The sequence below is a fragment of the Falco punctatus genome (genome assembly GCF_963210335.1).
Source record: "Falco punctatus genome assembly, chromosome: 16".
Taxonomy (NCBI): Eukaryota; Metazoa; Chordata; class Aves; order Falconiformes; family Falconidae; genus Falco; species Falco punctatus.
Genome location: NC_137596.1, coordinates 5195798 through 5211751, shown reverse-complemented (window position 1 = coordinate 5211751; position 15954 = coordinate 5195798). Strand labels below are relative to the sequence as shown.

General features: G+C 59.8%; 1 protein-coding gene across 20 annotated transcripts in view; it reads left to right on the top strand.

Annotated features, from left to right (window-relative positions):
* IGSF9B (immunoglobulin superfamily member 9B) overlaps positions 1–15954 on the top strand; it is a 69784-nt gene that overhangs the window by 15955 nt on the left and 37875 nt on the right. For 16 of the 20 annotated variants that reach the window (XR_013924006.1, XR_013924007.1, XR_013924008.1 and 13 more), the window contains 12 exons: positions 495–637; positions 1496–1636; positions 2988–3104; positions 4752–4844; positions 4946–5096; positions 5415–5538; positions 8322–8497; positions 9147–9373; positions 9523–9607; positions 11924–12085; positions 12832–12877; positions 14228–15853. Coding sequence is in view for 12 of the 20 variants with exons in the window: in XM_080366524.1 (XP_080222650.1) it covers positions 495–637; positions 1496–1636; positions 2988–3104; positions 4752–4844; positions 4946–5096; positions 5415–5538; positions 8322–8497; positions 9147–9373; positions 9523–9607; positions 11924–12085; positions 12832–12877; positions 14228–15853 (3091 nt within the window). In the remaining 8 variants the exon portion in view is untranslated. The remainder of the gene's footprint in view (positions 1–494; positions 638–1495; positions 1637–2987; positions 3105–4751; positions 4845–4945; positions 5097–5414; positions 5539–8321; positions 8498–9146; positions 9374–9522; positions 9608–11923; positions 12086–12831; positions 12878–14227; positions 15854–15954) is intronic. The other 4 variants (XM_080366529.1, XM_080366528.1, XM_080366526.1 and 1 more) reach the window with 3 other exon arrangements.

The window sequence follows — 15954 nt, the reverse complement described above, 5'->3', positions numbered from 1 at the left end:
GCTACGAATACAAACAGACAGGAGGTAAAGGGTTCGCAGCAGCTCGGCCACGGATCCATTCTCCCATCTCAGTTGCTGCATTCAGTGGGTTTTAAAGCTGAGGAGTCAAAGTAGTTTTCGTTGCTGGTGTGCAAAAGCCACCAGGGCAGGCGCCTTGCACGTGTCCTGCAGGCTGAGCGTGGTGGAGCAGCTTGGGCTTCAGCAGGGTGCAGGTCAGTATGGATGTGGGAGCAGCTGTATTTGATGTTTCTTCTTAAATGCAACTCCTAATGAGCCCCAGGTAGGAACACCCTGGGCACGAGTAAAGCCTCCCAGAAATGCCAGGTATTACAGCGGATTTGTGTGTAGCAAGCCTGGAGATAACAGCCTGCGGGAGCCAGGGTGGGGGCTGGGTTTGGAATTCGTTAGAAAAGCAATGTTGGTCCTCTGAAGCCAGGTGGGGGGGGAGAGGTAGGCTCTGTCCCCGTGCTAATGCGCTGCTGCTGCTCTCCCAGATCCTGCCCGCGTGGTGAACATGCCCCCCGTCATCTACGTTCCCATCGGGATACACGGATACATCCGCTGCCCGGTCGAGGCAGAGCCCCCAGTCACGCTGGTCAAGTGGAACAAAGACGGACGTCCCCTGCGAATCGAGAAGGTAACGAAGCCCCTGGAGAGGGTTGTGTGGGGGCACGGAGGGGGTTTGGACCCTCACATCCTCTGCAAACACCAGTGAGCATCACCGGGCAGCCTGCAGGTCCAGCCTGCCCGTCAGTGGCCAAGTCCCATGGGCGGGAGGATGCTTTTCCTTATCAGCTGTGGACAGTCGCTTCGGGTTCTTGCGCGGAGCCCAGGGTGCGTGTAGACACGCTGTCTGCATCTCTCAGACCTAATGCCTGCTTCCCCCTAAAGTCACCTCCTGATGGACCTGGTGGTTTTTTTTCCAATGGCACCTGATGGTTAAAAGGGTCTTCTAACAAGTCTTCCTGTAATCACGGTTTGATAGTCTGAGCAAGGATTTAGCCATTAAATATTTAAAGCAAACGCTCAGTATTTGGAATTTTTTTTTGCTTAAATATTAACGATCCAAGGTTTAAATGGAACTAAAACTTGTTGCTGCTGGGGGTTCCTGGCCCTTGGTGCCCTCAGCCCCTTGGGTGAGGTTGTCTCCTGGTGCCACCAGGGTGAGTTTTACTGGGAGTGTGATAGAATCTGATGTTAAATATTTTGGGCTACTTGAGGAAGGCTGGCAGCGTGCAGGGAGGAGAGCAGCAGCCAGATAAACCTGGACGTCGCCGGGTGCGTGCAGGGTAGGGTAACCCTTCCCGGGAGGGCTGGTCTTGCCCATGTTTCCTCTCCCTGCAGTTGAGGAGGTGGCTTGGATGGGAATCGACTTGGGCATCCTCCCGGGGATGTGACAGCCGCCCTGGGCGTAGGTGGGGGGCTGGGCTGAAGGGGAAATAATAAGCCGTGGTGGGTGTAGGATAAGTCAGCTCTCTCGTTCTCGCTGCCGCAGTATTCTGGCTGGAACCTGCTGGAAGACGGGTCGATCCGGATAGAGGAGGCAACTGAAGATGCTCTCGGCACTTACACCTGTGTGCCTTATAACGCCCTGGGTACGATGGGCCAGTCTCCCCCTGCCCGACTGGTACTGAAGGTAACTTGCCTGCTAAAATCCTTGCTCTGCAGCCGGCATGTTTGCAGTGAGTAGTGTCCTCTGGTGCCAGGAGGAGCTCCTGGGGCTGTGCGGGGTGCTGGAGTCCCAGGCCAGGCGGTGTGAGTGCTTGTGCGCTTTGCAGAGGTATCTCGCGCTGTAGATGGGCTTTTTTGAACACGGATTTTGCAGCGTGCATGTCGCTCACCCTGCCTGCCTGTTCAGCGCAGCGCTGCAGGGGTGGATGAAGTGATGGGTTTTTTTTTTTCTTCTTTTTCCCCGTGCTGCTTATTTGGTGGTTAACTCTGTGCAGAAATTCAGGTTTTACTTTGCTTTTCTGAGCGCTTCTCTATGCAAAGAGCTCAGGAAGGGCTCCGTGCCCCCAGAGTTGTCCAGTTTCCCACCAACGTTACTGACCTTAGTAAGGACCTGTCACCTTTTGCTCTGAGCCTCATCTCTTACTTGTGCTGAGCAAAGTGAACGCGGGCCCTCGTGAGCATCCTTGAAGGCGACTCGCAGAGGTTGAGTGTGAAGGTGCATCTGGGCTGTGGTCAGCGGTGTGCTTCCCACCAGGACAGGCAAACCCCGAGTGCACCCTGCCCGGCACAGGTGGAAGGATCCTGCCGGAGCAGCGGCACGGGTTTTGGCACAGGCTGGGCCCGCAGCCAGTGTATGATGAGTATAAGGCTATGGTAGCGCTGGACCAGGGCAGTCTGAGGAATCATGTCCCTGGGATGGCGTTTTTGCCGTCGAAAGGCTTAGCCCTGCTGACCTGGGCTTGGGTTCACAGAGGGTTTTAATAAATGGATGATGTGAGCTCTAGAGATGCTTCGTGTGCTCTTGCAGTGTGCGGAGCCCAAGGCACGCTGGGCTCCCAGTGCAGTTCCCAGTGTGGCTGTGGTGGGAGCTGCTGCCTCTCCCTTCCCGGAACAAAAAGTCCTGTGCTTGTGAGCGGCGGTGATTCATGGTGTCTGGCTGAGGTTTACATGATAACGCTTTGTATATCGTAGACACACGTATCTGCTAAGGCGGCTGCGGAGTCAATGAAATCAGGTTGATGTCTGGTGTCACGTGGGTGGGTTTTTTTCCTGTTCACCTCCTTAAAACTGAAGTAAGATGCTCTAGTGTAGTGGCTCTTTGGAGAACACTTCCCTCTGGCTGTATGGTGTGGTCTGGTGTGCTGTAGAGCCTCCTTAGTGCACGCTTTCCGCCACGGCTTTCCTTGCCATGCCTCAACCTTACCCCGACCGGTGATTTGTTTTGGAGAGGGGCTGCTTTTGGTGGTGGGGCTGCCGCTTGCGCGCGGGGAGACTTGGCACGGGTTGACGCTCCTTGCCTTTTCCCTTGGCTGCAGGACCCCCCCTATTTCACGGTGCTACCAGGCTGGGAGTACAGACAGGAGGCAGGGAGGGAGCTGTTGATTCCTTGCGCTGCTGCCGGAGACCCCTTTCCCATCATCGCCTGGAGAAAGGTACCCGGCCTGCCAGACAAATCTGCAGTGCCTTTGGCTTTTGGTGAATATTGCAGACAGAGAAGCCACACTCTGTCCCGGTAAGAACAAACTGCAGGTACAGCTGCTTCGCTTTGGGCTGAGCCACTGCCGTCCTGTCCCGCAGGTGGGTGGGGGAAACCCGGCTTGTGGCCACTGACTACTTTAATCCCGTGAAACCGTCACGGCAGCATCCGCAAAGCTGAGCGCTGCCCCTGCCCTGGCCCCCCCACCTCTTCCTTGCCAGCGCTGCCCACAGGACACCCTCCCTCCTTGCCTGCCTGCGAGGTGGTCACCGGCAGGACACGGCAGCCCCGGCGATGCCATTCTGGTGCCGCGGACCTCCCGCGGTGGGAATGGACGTGCCACCAGAGTGTGTCGGGGGGTCTCCTGGCTGTGTTTCAGCGAGGGGCTGGACTAGTCAGCAGCTGCTTTGCTGCCCCGTGGCTTTGAAGACCCTGGGAAGAAGCTGTTTTAATGATGCTGGACTGGACATGGTGACTTCAGGCTGTCCCTCTGTAGAGCGGGGTAGGACCCGGCGTGGTGGCACAGCCTGGGAGCAGTAAGGGCTTTCCAGTCTTCCTGCAGCCTTCCCTTGGCTTCCCACCTTCACTGCTCCCATAGGAAAGCCACTGCGCAGGGGACCTCCTGGGCTTTTTGTCCCCCCGTCAGGATCTTCTCCCCGCGCCCCCCATCCCCTTCTTAGGGCTCCTGAGGGTGAGCAGGGTCCCTGTGCTGCCCAGTGGGCACCGTCCTCAGTCTTTGTGGTGTGAGGTGCTGGATCTCTTTGAGTTCCTTTTACCAGCACGGGGAGGACCATGACTCGCCTAGATTGCAGGTGACCTACCTAAAACCTGTTGGCTGTTTAGTCTTTTTCTCCATCTTATTTTTCTTCCCCCACCCTTCACCATTCTTATTCAGGTTTCTTTTCAACTCCTCTTGTGCCTTCTGGCGATCCTCGTCATGTCGTGACTCTGGGCTTATCCCCACCCTGACTAGTCAGGGATGGCTTGGGCTGGGCTCAGTTTCCCAGTGGCAGAAGCAAGGTCCCTCGCTCCTCGTTGGCCCACCAGTGCTGACCAGTCTCTTGAAGGACTCCTGAAGACTTGGGCTTGGCACGGTTAACCCTCTGTGCCTGTCCGCTCCTCTGCTCGTCCTGCATGACATCGAACGGTGGGTCCCGGTGTTGATCACCGGAGACCCCTGTGTGAAGAACAGCTGGAGAGGACTTGGGACAACGTGGGATTTGCGCAACTTTGGCCGATGGGTGTAGACATGAGTTGTTACAAGATCCATCTTTCCACTCGGCTTGAGAGCTCCCGGACACCTCCACACACGCCATCCTCCCGCATCCCTGTGGGGCCCTTGCTGCCCAAACCACTGACGTGGAGGGTCCTGCCTTTCCTCTGCCTCTGGCTGAGGGGCAGTTTGGGCATCTCCTGGGGCAGGCAGTGCCTGGGAGGGTGCTGGGGACGGCCGGTGAGCACCTTCCTCTGCAGCGGTTTCAGCTTTGGATGCTGGAGGTTGAGCAGGGCTCGGTGTCCGTGCGAGTGCCGTGGGGTTTGCCGCTTGGGTGTGAGTGCTGAGCGCCAGCCTCCCTGACGCATGCCTCTCGCGTTGCCCTGCCAGGTCCTCTCGAAAATGGGGGAACCGGCTGCCTTGCCGCGACCGGAGAGACCAGACCCCTTGCCGGTGGCCGGCGGTGTCCCCTGGCCCGCGCAGGTAGCTTAGTGACCCCACTGCCGCCTCGCCCTGCCCCGCAAACTGCTTCTGAGTCGTGTTTTTTTCTCTCTTTGCCCGGCTCCCCCCGTTCCTTGCCCAAGGTAGGGAAGCCCAGCAGGAGCAAGCACAACACGCTGCCCGGCGGCACCTTGCAGATCCGCTCCCTCGGCAAGGACGACCACGGCGAGTGGGAGTGCGTCGCCACCAACGTTGTCGCAAGCATTACTGCCAGCACCCACCTTACCGTCGTAGGTACGGGCAGGGGACGGGTCCTGGGGGACGGCTGGTGGTGGGGGTCTGGGTCGAAGTCCCCCAGGCGAGGCAGGAGGTGGGGTTGCTTCGCGTCAAGAGCAATGTCTGCTTTAAGTATTATTTACAGGTGGAGCTGCCTTTTTCTGCGCTGTTGTTCTGGCCCCCCGTGGGCACAGCTGTTCCCAGCAGAAATTCCCAGTGGCCTTTGGCTGGTCCCCGTGACTCCTGGCTGGGAGCAGCCCCCTTCCAGCCCCCTTGCTTGTGCTGGCCAGCCATGTGGTCTTGCTCTCCTTTAACCCGTCCCCTCTCTCCCTGCAGGCACGAGCCCTCACGCTCCGACCAGCGTGCACGTTGTGGTCGCCATGACCTCAGCCAACGTCTCCTGGGAGCCCGGCTACGACGGTGGATACGAGCAGACTTTCTCAGTTTGGTACGGCCCTCTGTGAGTCATCCCGGCATGCTTTGCTCTCTGCTTCTTTTCCTTCCTAGCCGATCCGAGCTTCGAGCAGCTGGGGGGGGGGAGGAGGGGGGGGGGAGGGTGGCGTGCCCGGCTCTGTGTCCCTGGGCGTCACAGGGCTGAGCTCCTCTTTGGTGCTTTGGAGAGGTGGGTGGTGGTGGGATCGCGTAGTTCCTGTGTCTCCTCTCCCTTCCTTGCTAGCCAGTACCTCTGTCTGCCCCGGCAGGTTTTATGCTGCTTATGGTACAAGGGAGATACTTTGCATTCATGTAACTTTGCCTCTGGCATCTAATTTCAAGATAAACTGTTTATGGAGCTTAACAGCCAGGGAGAGGCTGGAAAATGCAACCTTTGTAGAGTGCGTCCTGGAAGAGCTGTGACTAAGCAGAAATGATCTCTCCTTGCTCTGTGGCTCCCTGGAGGAGGTTAAATCCCAGCTGAGTTCTCAGCCAGCCACTGTGAGATGCTGGCTGGGTCTGAGCCTCGTGAGGCTGTTCCCATCGTCGCTCCTCTGCCAGCCCATGCTACCCGGTACCCAAAGCCAGTGGGTGCATCCTGCCCTCCCATCACGGGGCTGGGCTGGGCCCTGCTGGCTTTCCCCGGGCACGGGAGGGTGAAACGTCACTGCAGCGAGGTTGGGGTTTGCTCTGTGCTCTGCACTTGCTTTGTCTTCTGAAGAGCCCTTGGAAAAGTGGAGGGGATACTGCCTCCCCTTCCCAGACCTGGGCTGGTGTTCTTCAGCCTTTCTTCTTGCTCTCCCTTTCCTTCCTTGCCTCGCTTTGCCCTGATGGGGACTGCTGATAGAATGGAGATAGGGTAGATGCTGCCTGTAATGATTTCTGCTGTGCTGAGAGATGGAAAGGAGGAGGGATGGAGGGAGTGCGGAGCGGTGCAGACCTTGCTCTGATGAAAGCATCCTCATCCTTGGGAGGGAGTGGTTAAACCTCTCCGGGGATGTGGCTCACCTTGGAGAGAGGTGGCAGCTGCTGCAGCTCTTGCTCTGCAACCTGCTGCCAGGTTCCTGCCTCCTCGAGGCTCTTCCAGAGCCCGCACTGGGGAGAGCAGCCAGCACGGGAATTGCACCACGCTTGCCGCAGGGAATTTGCAGGGTGCTGTGGGGACCTGGCATAGGGAGAGACCCGTCTTGCCCTGATTGTTGGCTGTGCTGCTCCCTGGGACGATGCTGGGTCACCTAGTACCACCCGGAGAGCTGGCCAGCTGTGTGTTTTCCTCCCTGCTGTGGCTATGGGATGCTGAAGCAAAACATGGCTTCACCTCCTGTGGAGATCACGCTCTCCTCCCGCTTCCGTGGTTGTTGATGCTGGAAATGCAAACCCCACTCCCCAGGGATGGCCAGGGCCACCACAGCATCCTGCCTGCCTACATGGTCTCCCGTCTCCGGCAGCGATTTAGGGTTGCATTTCCCCTCTGCTCTCCCCACCCTCAGCCCCTTACCGTGCGTGCCTGCCCGCTGCAGCACTGGGGAGAAGGGATGCAAAGGCGGTGGTGTTAAATGCTGCAGGGAAACCTGCTCAGGGGCAATGAGCTGCTCCCCTCCATGCCTCCGCTGCATCGGCGGGGGATCCTGGGAGCTGTAGTCCCAGCCAGAGCTGGGCGACACTGGCTTTCCTGCCCTCAGCCGCTCGTTTGGTGGAGGCACGCTGCACGCACATGGCTCTCCACCAACTCGCTCCGTTCCATAGCTTGCTGCTGCTTCTCCTGCCTCACATTTTGCTCCCTTTACAGCGGCATTATTTGTCTTCGCTCCATCTTTTACTTCCTACTCGGTGGATTTACCTGGCTGGATGCCGGTGGCTATAGATATGCCCACTTACCTATGCAGAACAGACCGTCTGCAGTAATCCTTCCCAAATCCTCTGCGGACACTGCTGAAACCTGCAGCCAAGGGCTGGGACTCCCGAGAGCATCTCTCTAACACGAGCGCAGATACTTGCAGTATCATTGCAGCGTGGTGATGCTACTTCGGGGTGTGGGGCTCTTGCTTCCGGGTGGGGTTATGGCCGGTGGAGGTGGCTGCACGCTCGCGTGTGCTGGGATCACGCTGGGATGGCACTGGGAGTGGTTTTTTTTGCCCTGGGTTGGTGGGTTAGACCCCCGCAAGGAGGCTTGTCCTGTGCTCCCTGCCAGTGCCTCTGCTGTGCTGCCAAACTCCGAGTTCTGCCCTGGGCTGTGCTGTCGGCCCCTGACTTCTGCAAATATGGCAAAAATAGTGATTTAGTTAAATGTCTCTTGTGGGATTGCATGCACAGGGCTACGGCTGAGGGAAAACTTGGCTCTGGCTCGGGAGCTGTCGAGGTATGAATGGGAACGGGGCCATCTCCTGCTCCAGCCATCCCCTTTTCAGCACTCACTAGAGTAAAAACGCACCGGCTTCCACTTTTGCCTGTGGAAATTTGTTGGAGATAACCTCAGAGTGGGGCTGTTGGCACTGCTTTCGTCCCTGACCCTGCTCGGACGGTGCCGGTGGTGCACGGCGGAGGGAGAGGGCTGGTGGCAGTGTCGGTACGAGCCGCGGGATGCTGGTGCGGCACAACGGGATGTTGCCCCGTGCCTGGCAGTCCTCGTGCGCGCCGTCCCCGAGTCAGCTCTTGGGTGGCGAGTGGCTGCCCCACGTCCATACACATCGCTGCTCTCAAACCAAACCATTGCTCAGGAAAGCTCCATTTTCACTTGAGAAGTTAATGCTGCCTCTTTGTCCTCCCTGTCAAAAGCACCTTCCCTGAGGGCGCTCCCTTCTCTCTTGGCAGGATGAAGAGAGCCCAGTTTGGCCCCCACGACTGGCTGTCTCTCCCTGTGCCAGCTGGTTCCAGTTGGCTACTGGTGGATACCTTGGAACCGGAGACTGCATACCAGTTCAGTGTCTTGGCTCAAAACAAGCTGGGTACCAGCTCCTTCAGTGAGGTGGTCACTGTGAACACTCTAGGTGGGTCCTCCACGGGCACGAGAGGAGGAGTGGGAAGGGATTCAGGAGGTCTGGGGAGAGGATGGCCCTTTGCCTTGGTCCGTGTGCCCTGTCTGCTGGGGACAGGGATGGTGATCAGCAGCAGTAGTTTCTGGAGGTAGTTTGTGGAGGGTCCTGGATGAAGTGCGTAGACTTTGCTGGATGCATGAAGCTCCTGAAAGCTTGTCCTCAGAGGCAGCGTGGGAGAGCTGTACTGTACCAGTCACCTTTCAGATCTTCCTTAAGTTCAGCTGGGGTCAGGAGGTATTAATAGAGCACAAAATCAGTTGCGTGCAGCTCCGAGTGGGAGCTATCACAAAGGGCCTTGCGCTGGTGCCTGCCTGGGAGCTGTCTCAGGCGGAGGTGGGAGGAAGCAGGAGGTTTTGTAATGCTGTGCCCCTTTTCCTGGTGCCACGCCATCGTTAGTCCCCTGCTTTTTGGAAGGCCACTTTCATATCTCTGAGATAAGAAAGCACGTGCCCGAGATGTCCTCTAAACTCCTGGAAGGTGGGATCCGCCGTTGCTGCGGTGGTCCATCTGCCGCTGATGGGGCACACGTGGGGAGAGCGTCCTCTGCGCTCCCCCCTGCTGCGTCTCAAAGGTGTCCCTGTCCCATCTGCTTTGTCTCCAGCATTCCCTGTAACAACTCCAGAGCCTCTGGTGTTGGTTACCCCACCGAGGTGCCTAACAGCCAACCGGACACAGCAAGGCGTCCTCTTGTCGTGGCTTCCTCCCGCTAACCACAGCTTCCCCATCGACCGCTACATCATGGAGTTCCGCGTCGCGGAGAGGTGGGAGATCTTGGACGATGGCATCCTGGGGACTGAGAGCGAGTTTTTTGCCAAGGACTTGTCCCAGGTAAGCAGGGCCTGCCCATGCCATACCTCTGGTGTTGCAGCATCTGCTGCAGCTCTGGGGAAGCTTTTGGGGTGGCTCAGTCCCTGTGCTGGGGTCTTCAGGATGCTGGGCTGCAGTGAGGGTTCTGACTGGTGTGCTTGGTGTTTCAGGACACCTGGTATGAGTTCCGGGTCCTGGCAGTCATGCAGGATCTCATCAGCGAACCCAGCAATGTTGCTGGCGTGTCCAGTACAGGTAAGGGGTGGCTCCTTCCACTCCCAGCTGTGGGAGCATCTCTGCTTCTGCAGGTGCTTGAGCTGGTGCTGGAGTCATGCATCAGTGCTTGCTTATGGCAGTGGTGGCTGGTTTTGTGCTTTTGCCCGAAACGCTCGGATTGTGGTCTGGGCTGATGGGTGCGCAGTTGTGATCAGTGTCCTGGGCACGTTGCTAACCCTGTGCCGCCTCCCGATGCAAACAGACCAGCAGCACTCGGAGCCGGCGAGGACAAACCACCCTATTTAGTCCTTCCTGCCGAGCGCAGTTTTGTCGGGCGTCTGCTGGTGCAGAGTGGCAGCGGATCTTGGCTCTGCAGGGTGCCCGGAGAGCAAAGCTCGGACCAGGCACTGCGCAGCCTGGAAATGGGAATGAAAGGTGCAGAGAGGGAAACGTAGCACTGCAGTGCAGAGGGAAAAAAAAAAAGCTTTGCAACAGGAGACTGCAACACGCTGCAGTACCCTGCACCCTGGGTGCTTGGAGGGATGCTCCTTGGGGAAGGGACAGGGGAGGGGAGGTGATTGCGATGGGGAAGGCGAGGGTGGCAGGAGGAGATGGGGATGCGGGGAACCTTGCGTTGATGCTCGCGTTGATGCTCTCGTGGAAGAGCTGAGGAGCCACCCAGCGCTGCTGTGCGCAGGAATGCAGCGGTCTCTCTCTGCCCCCACGTGGTGCCAGCACGGTGCTGAGAGCTTGCCTGCTTGCCTGCTTGCCTGCTTGCCTGCCTGCCTGCCTGCCTGCCTGCCTGCCTGCCTGCTTGCCTGCCTGCCTGCCTGCCTGCTTGCCTGCCTGCCTGCTTGCCTGCTTGCCTGCCTGCCTGCTTGCCTGCCTGCCTGCTTGCCTGCTTGCCTGCTTGCCTGCTTGCCTGCTTGCCTGCTTGCCTGCCTGCCTGCTTGCCTGCCTGCCTGCCTGCCTGCTTGCCTGCCTGCCTGCTTGCCTGCCTGCTTGCCTGCCTGCCTGCCTGCCTGCTTGCCTGCCTGCTTGCCTGCCTGCCTGCCTGCCTGCCTGCCTGCCTGCTTGCCTGCCTGCCTGCCTGCCTGCCTGCCTGCCTGCCTGCCTGCCTGCCTGCCTGCCTGCCTGCCTGCCTGCCTGCCTGCCTGCCTGCCTGCTTGCCTGCCTGCTTGCCTGCCTGCTTGCCTGCCTGCTTGCCTGCCTGCTTGCCTGCCTGCTTGCCTGCCTGCTTGCCTGCCTGCCTGCTTGCCTGCCTGCCTGCTTGCCTGCCTGCCTGCCTGCCTGCCTGCCTGCCTGCCTGCCTGCCTGCCTGCTTGCCTGCCTGCTTGCCTGCCTGCTTGCCTGCCTGCTTGCCTGCCTGCTTGCCTGCCTGCTTGCCTGCCTGCTTGCCTGCCTGCTTGCCTGCTTGCCTGCCTGCCTGCCTGCCTGCCTGCCTGCCTGCCTGCCTGCCTGCCTGCCTGCCTGCCTGCCTGCCTGCCTGCCTGCCTGCCTGCCTGCCTGCTTGCCTGCCTGCTTGCCTGCCTGCTTGCCTGCCTGCTTGCCTGCCTGCTTGCCTGCCTGCTTGCCTGCCTGCTTGCCTGCCTGCCTGCCTGCCTGCCTGCCTGCCTGCCTGCCTGCCTGCCTGCCTGCCTGCCTGCCTGCCTGCCTGCTTGCCTGCCTGCCTGCCTGCTTGCCTGCCTGCCTGCCTGCCCGCCCTTGCTCGTCTCGCACCATTTTTCTGATGGGGTTTGGCAGCACCCACAGGGCACGTGCCCCTACCCCGGGCAGCTGTGCCCTCGCAGGCTGAAGGCTGGGGATCCCGGCAGGTGAATGGGTGCTGACGCCGCGTGCGGATGCAGGGCAGGAGCCCTGCGGTGGGCAGGGTTGGCATCTGCAAATGGCCGTAGCAGAATTCTGCTGGTGGTTCAGATGGGCTCGTGGTTAGGTGTTGTGAGGGTCTGGAGCCCACTTTTCATTGCGAAGCTGGAAGGAAGCGTGGACAAACAGGGCAAAATACCTTGTGCTGCTGCAGGGGGTTGTTTGGCCAGGAGATAACTGCAGGTTTGGTGCAGTTGTGTGCACGTAGACATAAATGTGTATTCCTGTGGCTTGGGAGCTTCTTCCCTGGGTGTCCAGCAGCGAAGGCCAAAAGGTTTATGTGGTGTGAGGTCGCTAAATCCCTTGGCAGTGGCCTGCAGCTGCGCTGACTGCTCTCCCTAGGTGGGCTGGGCTGAAGGCAGACCCTTTACTTAGCGATTATTGTTCCTAGTACCAGTGGCCTGCACACTGTCGTAGGTCCCTGGGGGTGGCAGCAGGCAGGAGTATATTCATAACACCTAATTGTTGGGCTTTTCCCCCCCTCCCCAGATGTATTCCCTCAGCCTGACCTGACGGACGAGGGTCTAGCCCGCCCAGTGCTGGCTGGCATCGTTGCCACCATCTGCTTCCTGGCTGCCGCCATCCTCTTCAGCACACTCGCCGCCTGCTTCGTCAACAAGCAACGCAAACGCAAGCTCAAGCGCAAGAAAGGTGAGCCCATCCCCCGTGTGCTTCCTTCCTCCCTCCCGCTTCCTCCTCGTTTCTCTCCCCTGGTTGTGTTGTGGTGGTAACCTTCTTCCCTGTCTGTCTCTTCTTCCGTCCGTGCGCGTCCTCAGGTGAAGCCCTGACTTCATCCCTCGGCTGTGCCTGAAAGCGCCCGTGGTCGGGAGCGGGAGAGGCAGGGTGGGTGACGAGGCGACAGAGAAACTAGCCTGGGATTTCCGAGGGAGCGCTCTGGCGTGGTGATAACTCCTAGAGCTGGGGGCTTAGGGCTGGGGTGTCCTCTGGGCCAGAGGTGGGGGGGACCGCTTGTCTCCTCGAGGTCCCCCCGGAGCTGGGCTCTCCAGCTGCTTTCCGCCCAGCCCGCGGCGGGCAGTGCCCGACGGCTGCCCTAGGCTAGAGAAGAGCCCCGCAAAGGAGACCCTGCCGCTCTGCTCACTGAAAGCTGGGACTGCGGCCGCCGTGCCGGAGCGGCCGGTAGGGAGAAGGGCGGCCGGGGAGCCGGAGAGGGCAGGGGAATCGGCTCCTTCTCCTCCAGCCTGCGAGGCTGCGGCAGCAGGATGGGCAGGACCCTGTGACGGGAGCTGTTTGTTGTCAGCAACCATTAAAGCACTGGAGCAATGAAACCTTGGCTTCTTGTTGAGTGTCTTTTGTGGTCTTGATGTTGTTTGTCTTGTCTCTGTCGTGTTGCGCCTCCTTAGCGTTTTCTCTTCTTTCCCCTTTTTATTCTCTTCCAGACCCTCCTCTCTCGATAACCCACTGCAGGAAGAGTTTGGAGTCCCCGTAAGTATCTGTCTTAGATGCAGCACCAAGCTGTGGGTCTTCAAGGTGCCACCTTCCTTACAGTTGTTGCAAGACTCAAATGGAAAAGTCTGACCTTGTTTGGTTGCTTCTGATGAGTTGTTTGGGGCGTTCCCTGAACCTGAGGGAACACAACAGTTCACAAGAGGCCAATGGGCTTTGGAGCAGAAAGCAGCAGGGAAAAAACACAGCAGACCGTAAGCTAAGAGATGACCCCGCTGGATCTGTGAACGTTGACCAAAGCTGGAGTTGACTGTTGGAACTCAATTACACCCCCAGCTTGAAGGGGCTCCTTAGGAGAAGGGCTAGCCTGCTGCCTGTGGAGTCCTGTGTGCAAGCTCGGTGTAGTTTTTGAGTCGTTCACTGGCTCTTTTCTTGGGGAAATTCAGAGAATCTTACACCTGTATCTTTTCTTTCCCCACGGAGAGTGCCCCGCTGGAGCCTCTTTCCACATGTGCCCAAAGGTAGTGGCTCGTGGTGCTGGAGTAGCCGCAGCTCCTTGCAGAGCCCATCAAAACCATGTGTAGCTGCTACAGCGGGGCACCTTCCCGATGTGAGTGTGAGGGTCTGACATGCGGATGCCTCGTGCTTTGGCTCCTCGACTGTTGTAAAATGTCCCAGTGCTGGTGGATCTTTAATCTTTGCTTTTTTTTCGGTTCGTCCATTGCACTGAGATAACCATGCCTGCGCTGTCTCTGTTGGATCTGCTACTTTTTCCTTTTCGGTGCTGTCTGTCCGAAGCTTTCTGGATAGGGATGAGTGAACTTTTCGATGCTGTCTGCCTTTTGAGGCTGTCAGCCTTGAGTGTTGAGAATGGGGGAAAAAGTTGGTCTGGAATGGATCTGTCAGTGTCTCCAAGTGAGATGTTGAGTTCTGCAGGAGGGGACGTTTGCCTGACATCCCTCCTCTCGGGGGCTTTCCTGGGTCTGGATAGCTCAGGTGAACGTAGGAAACCTTTTGAAGGAGTTGGAAGTGAGCTCTGGATCTGTCTTTTGTCCTGCTGGGGCTGCGGAGCTTGTTGTGAGGCGTTGGTGGAGCTTGTTCCAAGGTGTTGGCGTGAGCTGCCTGCCCCGGGGGGGATGCCAAGTGTGCCAAGCTCCGCTTCCGAGGAGTGGGGACGATGTGCGCTGCTGCTGGTCCTCTGGCCTGTGCCGCGGCTGGGCAAGGCTCTGCTGTCCTGGTTCGCCTCCGCAAATTTCTCCCGGTGGTTCTTCTTTTGAGAGCTGGTAGTGCTTTGTTTTCCGGATCCGGCCGGTGGTTCTTCTGGGCGAGATTTCCTTTCCTCCCCTGGGTGACTGTCCCCTCTCTCGGTTTTTCTCCCCTGTGGTCTAGGTTGTCTTCCGGCAAGGTGAGTCCTGAGAGCATCCGCACGCTCCGTCCGCCCTCGGAGTCCTCTGACGACCAGGGCCCGCAGGCCAAGCGGATGCTGAGCCCCACCAAGGAGAAGGAACTCTCCCTTTACAAGAAGACCAAGCGAGCCATCAGCAGCAAGAAGTACAGCGTCTCCAAGGCGGAGGCCGAAGCTGAGGCCACCACCCCCATCGAGCTCATCAGCCGCGGGCCGGATGGCCGCTTCGTCATGGACCCGGCGGAGATGGAGCCCTCCCTGAAGACGCGGCGGATCGAGGGCTTCCCCTTCGTGGAGGAGACGGACATGTACCCCGAGTTCAGGCAGTCGGACGAGGAGAATGACGACCCCGTCGTCCCCACCTCCGTCACCGCCCTGAAAGCCCAGCTCACCCCTCTCTCCTCCAGCCAGGAGTCCTACCTTCAGCCACCAGCATACAGCCCCCGGTTCCACCGGGCGCTGGAGGGTCCCGGCGCCCTGCAGGCCACCGGCCAGGCCCGCCCGCCGGCCCCCCGGGCTTTCCACCACCAGTTTTACGGTTACCTCAGCAGCAGCAGCCCCGGGGAGGTGGACCCACCGCCCTTCTACATGCCAGAAGTCAGCCCGCTGAGCTCAGTCATGTCCTCCCCACCGCTGCCCCCCGAGGGGCCCTTTGGACACCCCACCATCCCCGAGGAGAACGGGGAGAACGCCTCCAACAGCACGCTGCCCCTGGCCCAGACCCCCACGGGGGGCCGGTCCCCCGAGCCCTGGGGCAGGGCCGAGTTCCCCTTCGGCAGCCTGGAGCTGGCCCCCGCGCCGTTCCCCCACCAGCTCCAGCCCTGCGAGGCGGCCGAGGGCACCCAGCCCACCGGCTGCCTTCCTCGAGGGCCACCCCCCACCTCCCTCCAGGTGGTCCCCGCGTCCTACCCGGGCATATTGCCCCTGGAGGCACCAAAGAGCTGGACCGGCAAGTCACCCGGCAGGGGCCAACCCTCTGTGCCCACCACCACCAAGTGGCAGGACAAACCTATGCAACCCATGGGATGTCAAGGGCAGCTAAGACATACCAGCCAAGGTATGGGCATACCCGTGTTGCCTTACCACGAACCGTCCGAGCCCGTCGGCCCCAGCGGCACAAGCACATTCAGCCTGGACACCAGGTGGTACGAGCCCCAACCCCGACCTCGGCCCAGCCCTCGGCAGGTCAGGAGGGCTGAGCCCAGTTTACATCAGGTGGTGCTACAACCTTCGAGGCTTTCTCCTCTGACCCAAAGCCCCCTCAGCTCCCGCAACAGCTCCCCGGAGCTGACCGCCCGTGCCCGGCCCCGGCCGGGCATCATCCAGCAGGCGGAGGTGTCGGAGATCACCCTGCAGCCCCCCGCGGCGGTCAGCTTCTCCCGCAAGTCCACGCCGTCGACGGGATCCCCCGCGCCGAGCAGCCAGGGGGGCAGCCCCAGCTACCGACCTACCGCCACCTTCGCCTCCCTGGCCACCGGCTTCTCCGGCTCCCAGGGCTCCTCCCTGCCCGTGGACACCATGGATGTTTTCGGAGACATCCCTTCTCCAAGGAGGGCCGGCGAGGAGATTCTCCAACCAGAGCCGACATCCACCACGGTAGCCGCCACGGGGTAAGTGCGTGAGCCCCATGGTGCCCCCCCGGCCCCCTCCCCGGCTTCCCCCGCCCTGCCTCACCTGCTCCCTCTGACTCCCTCCCCGCCATCGCCATCCC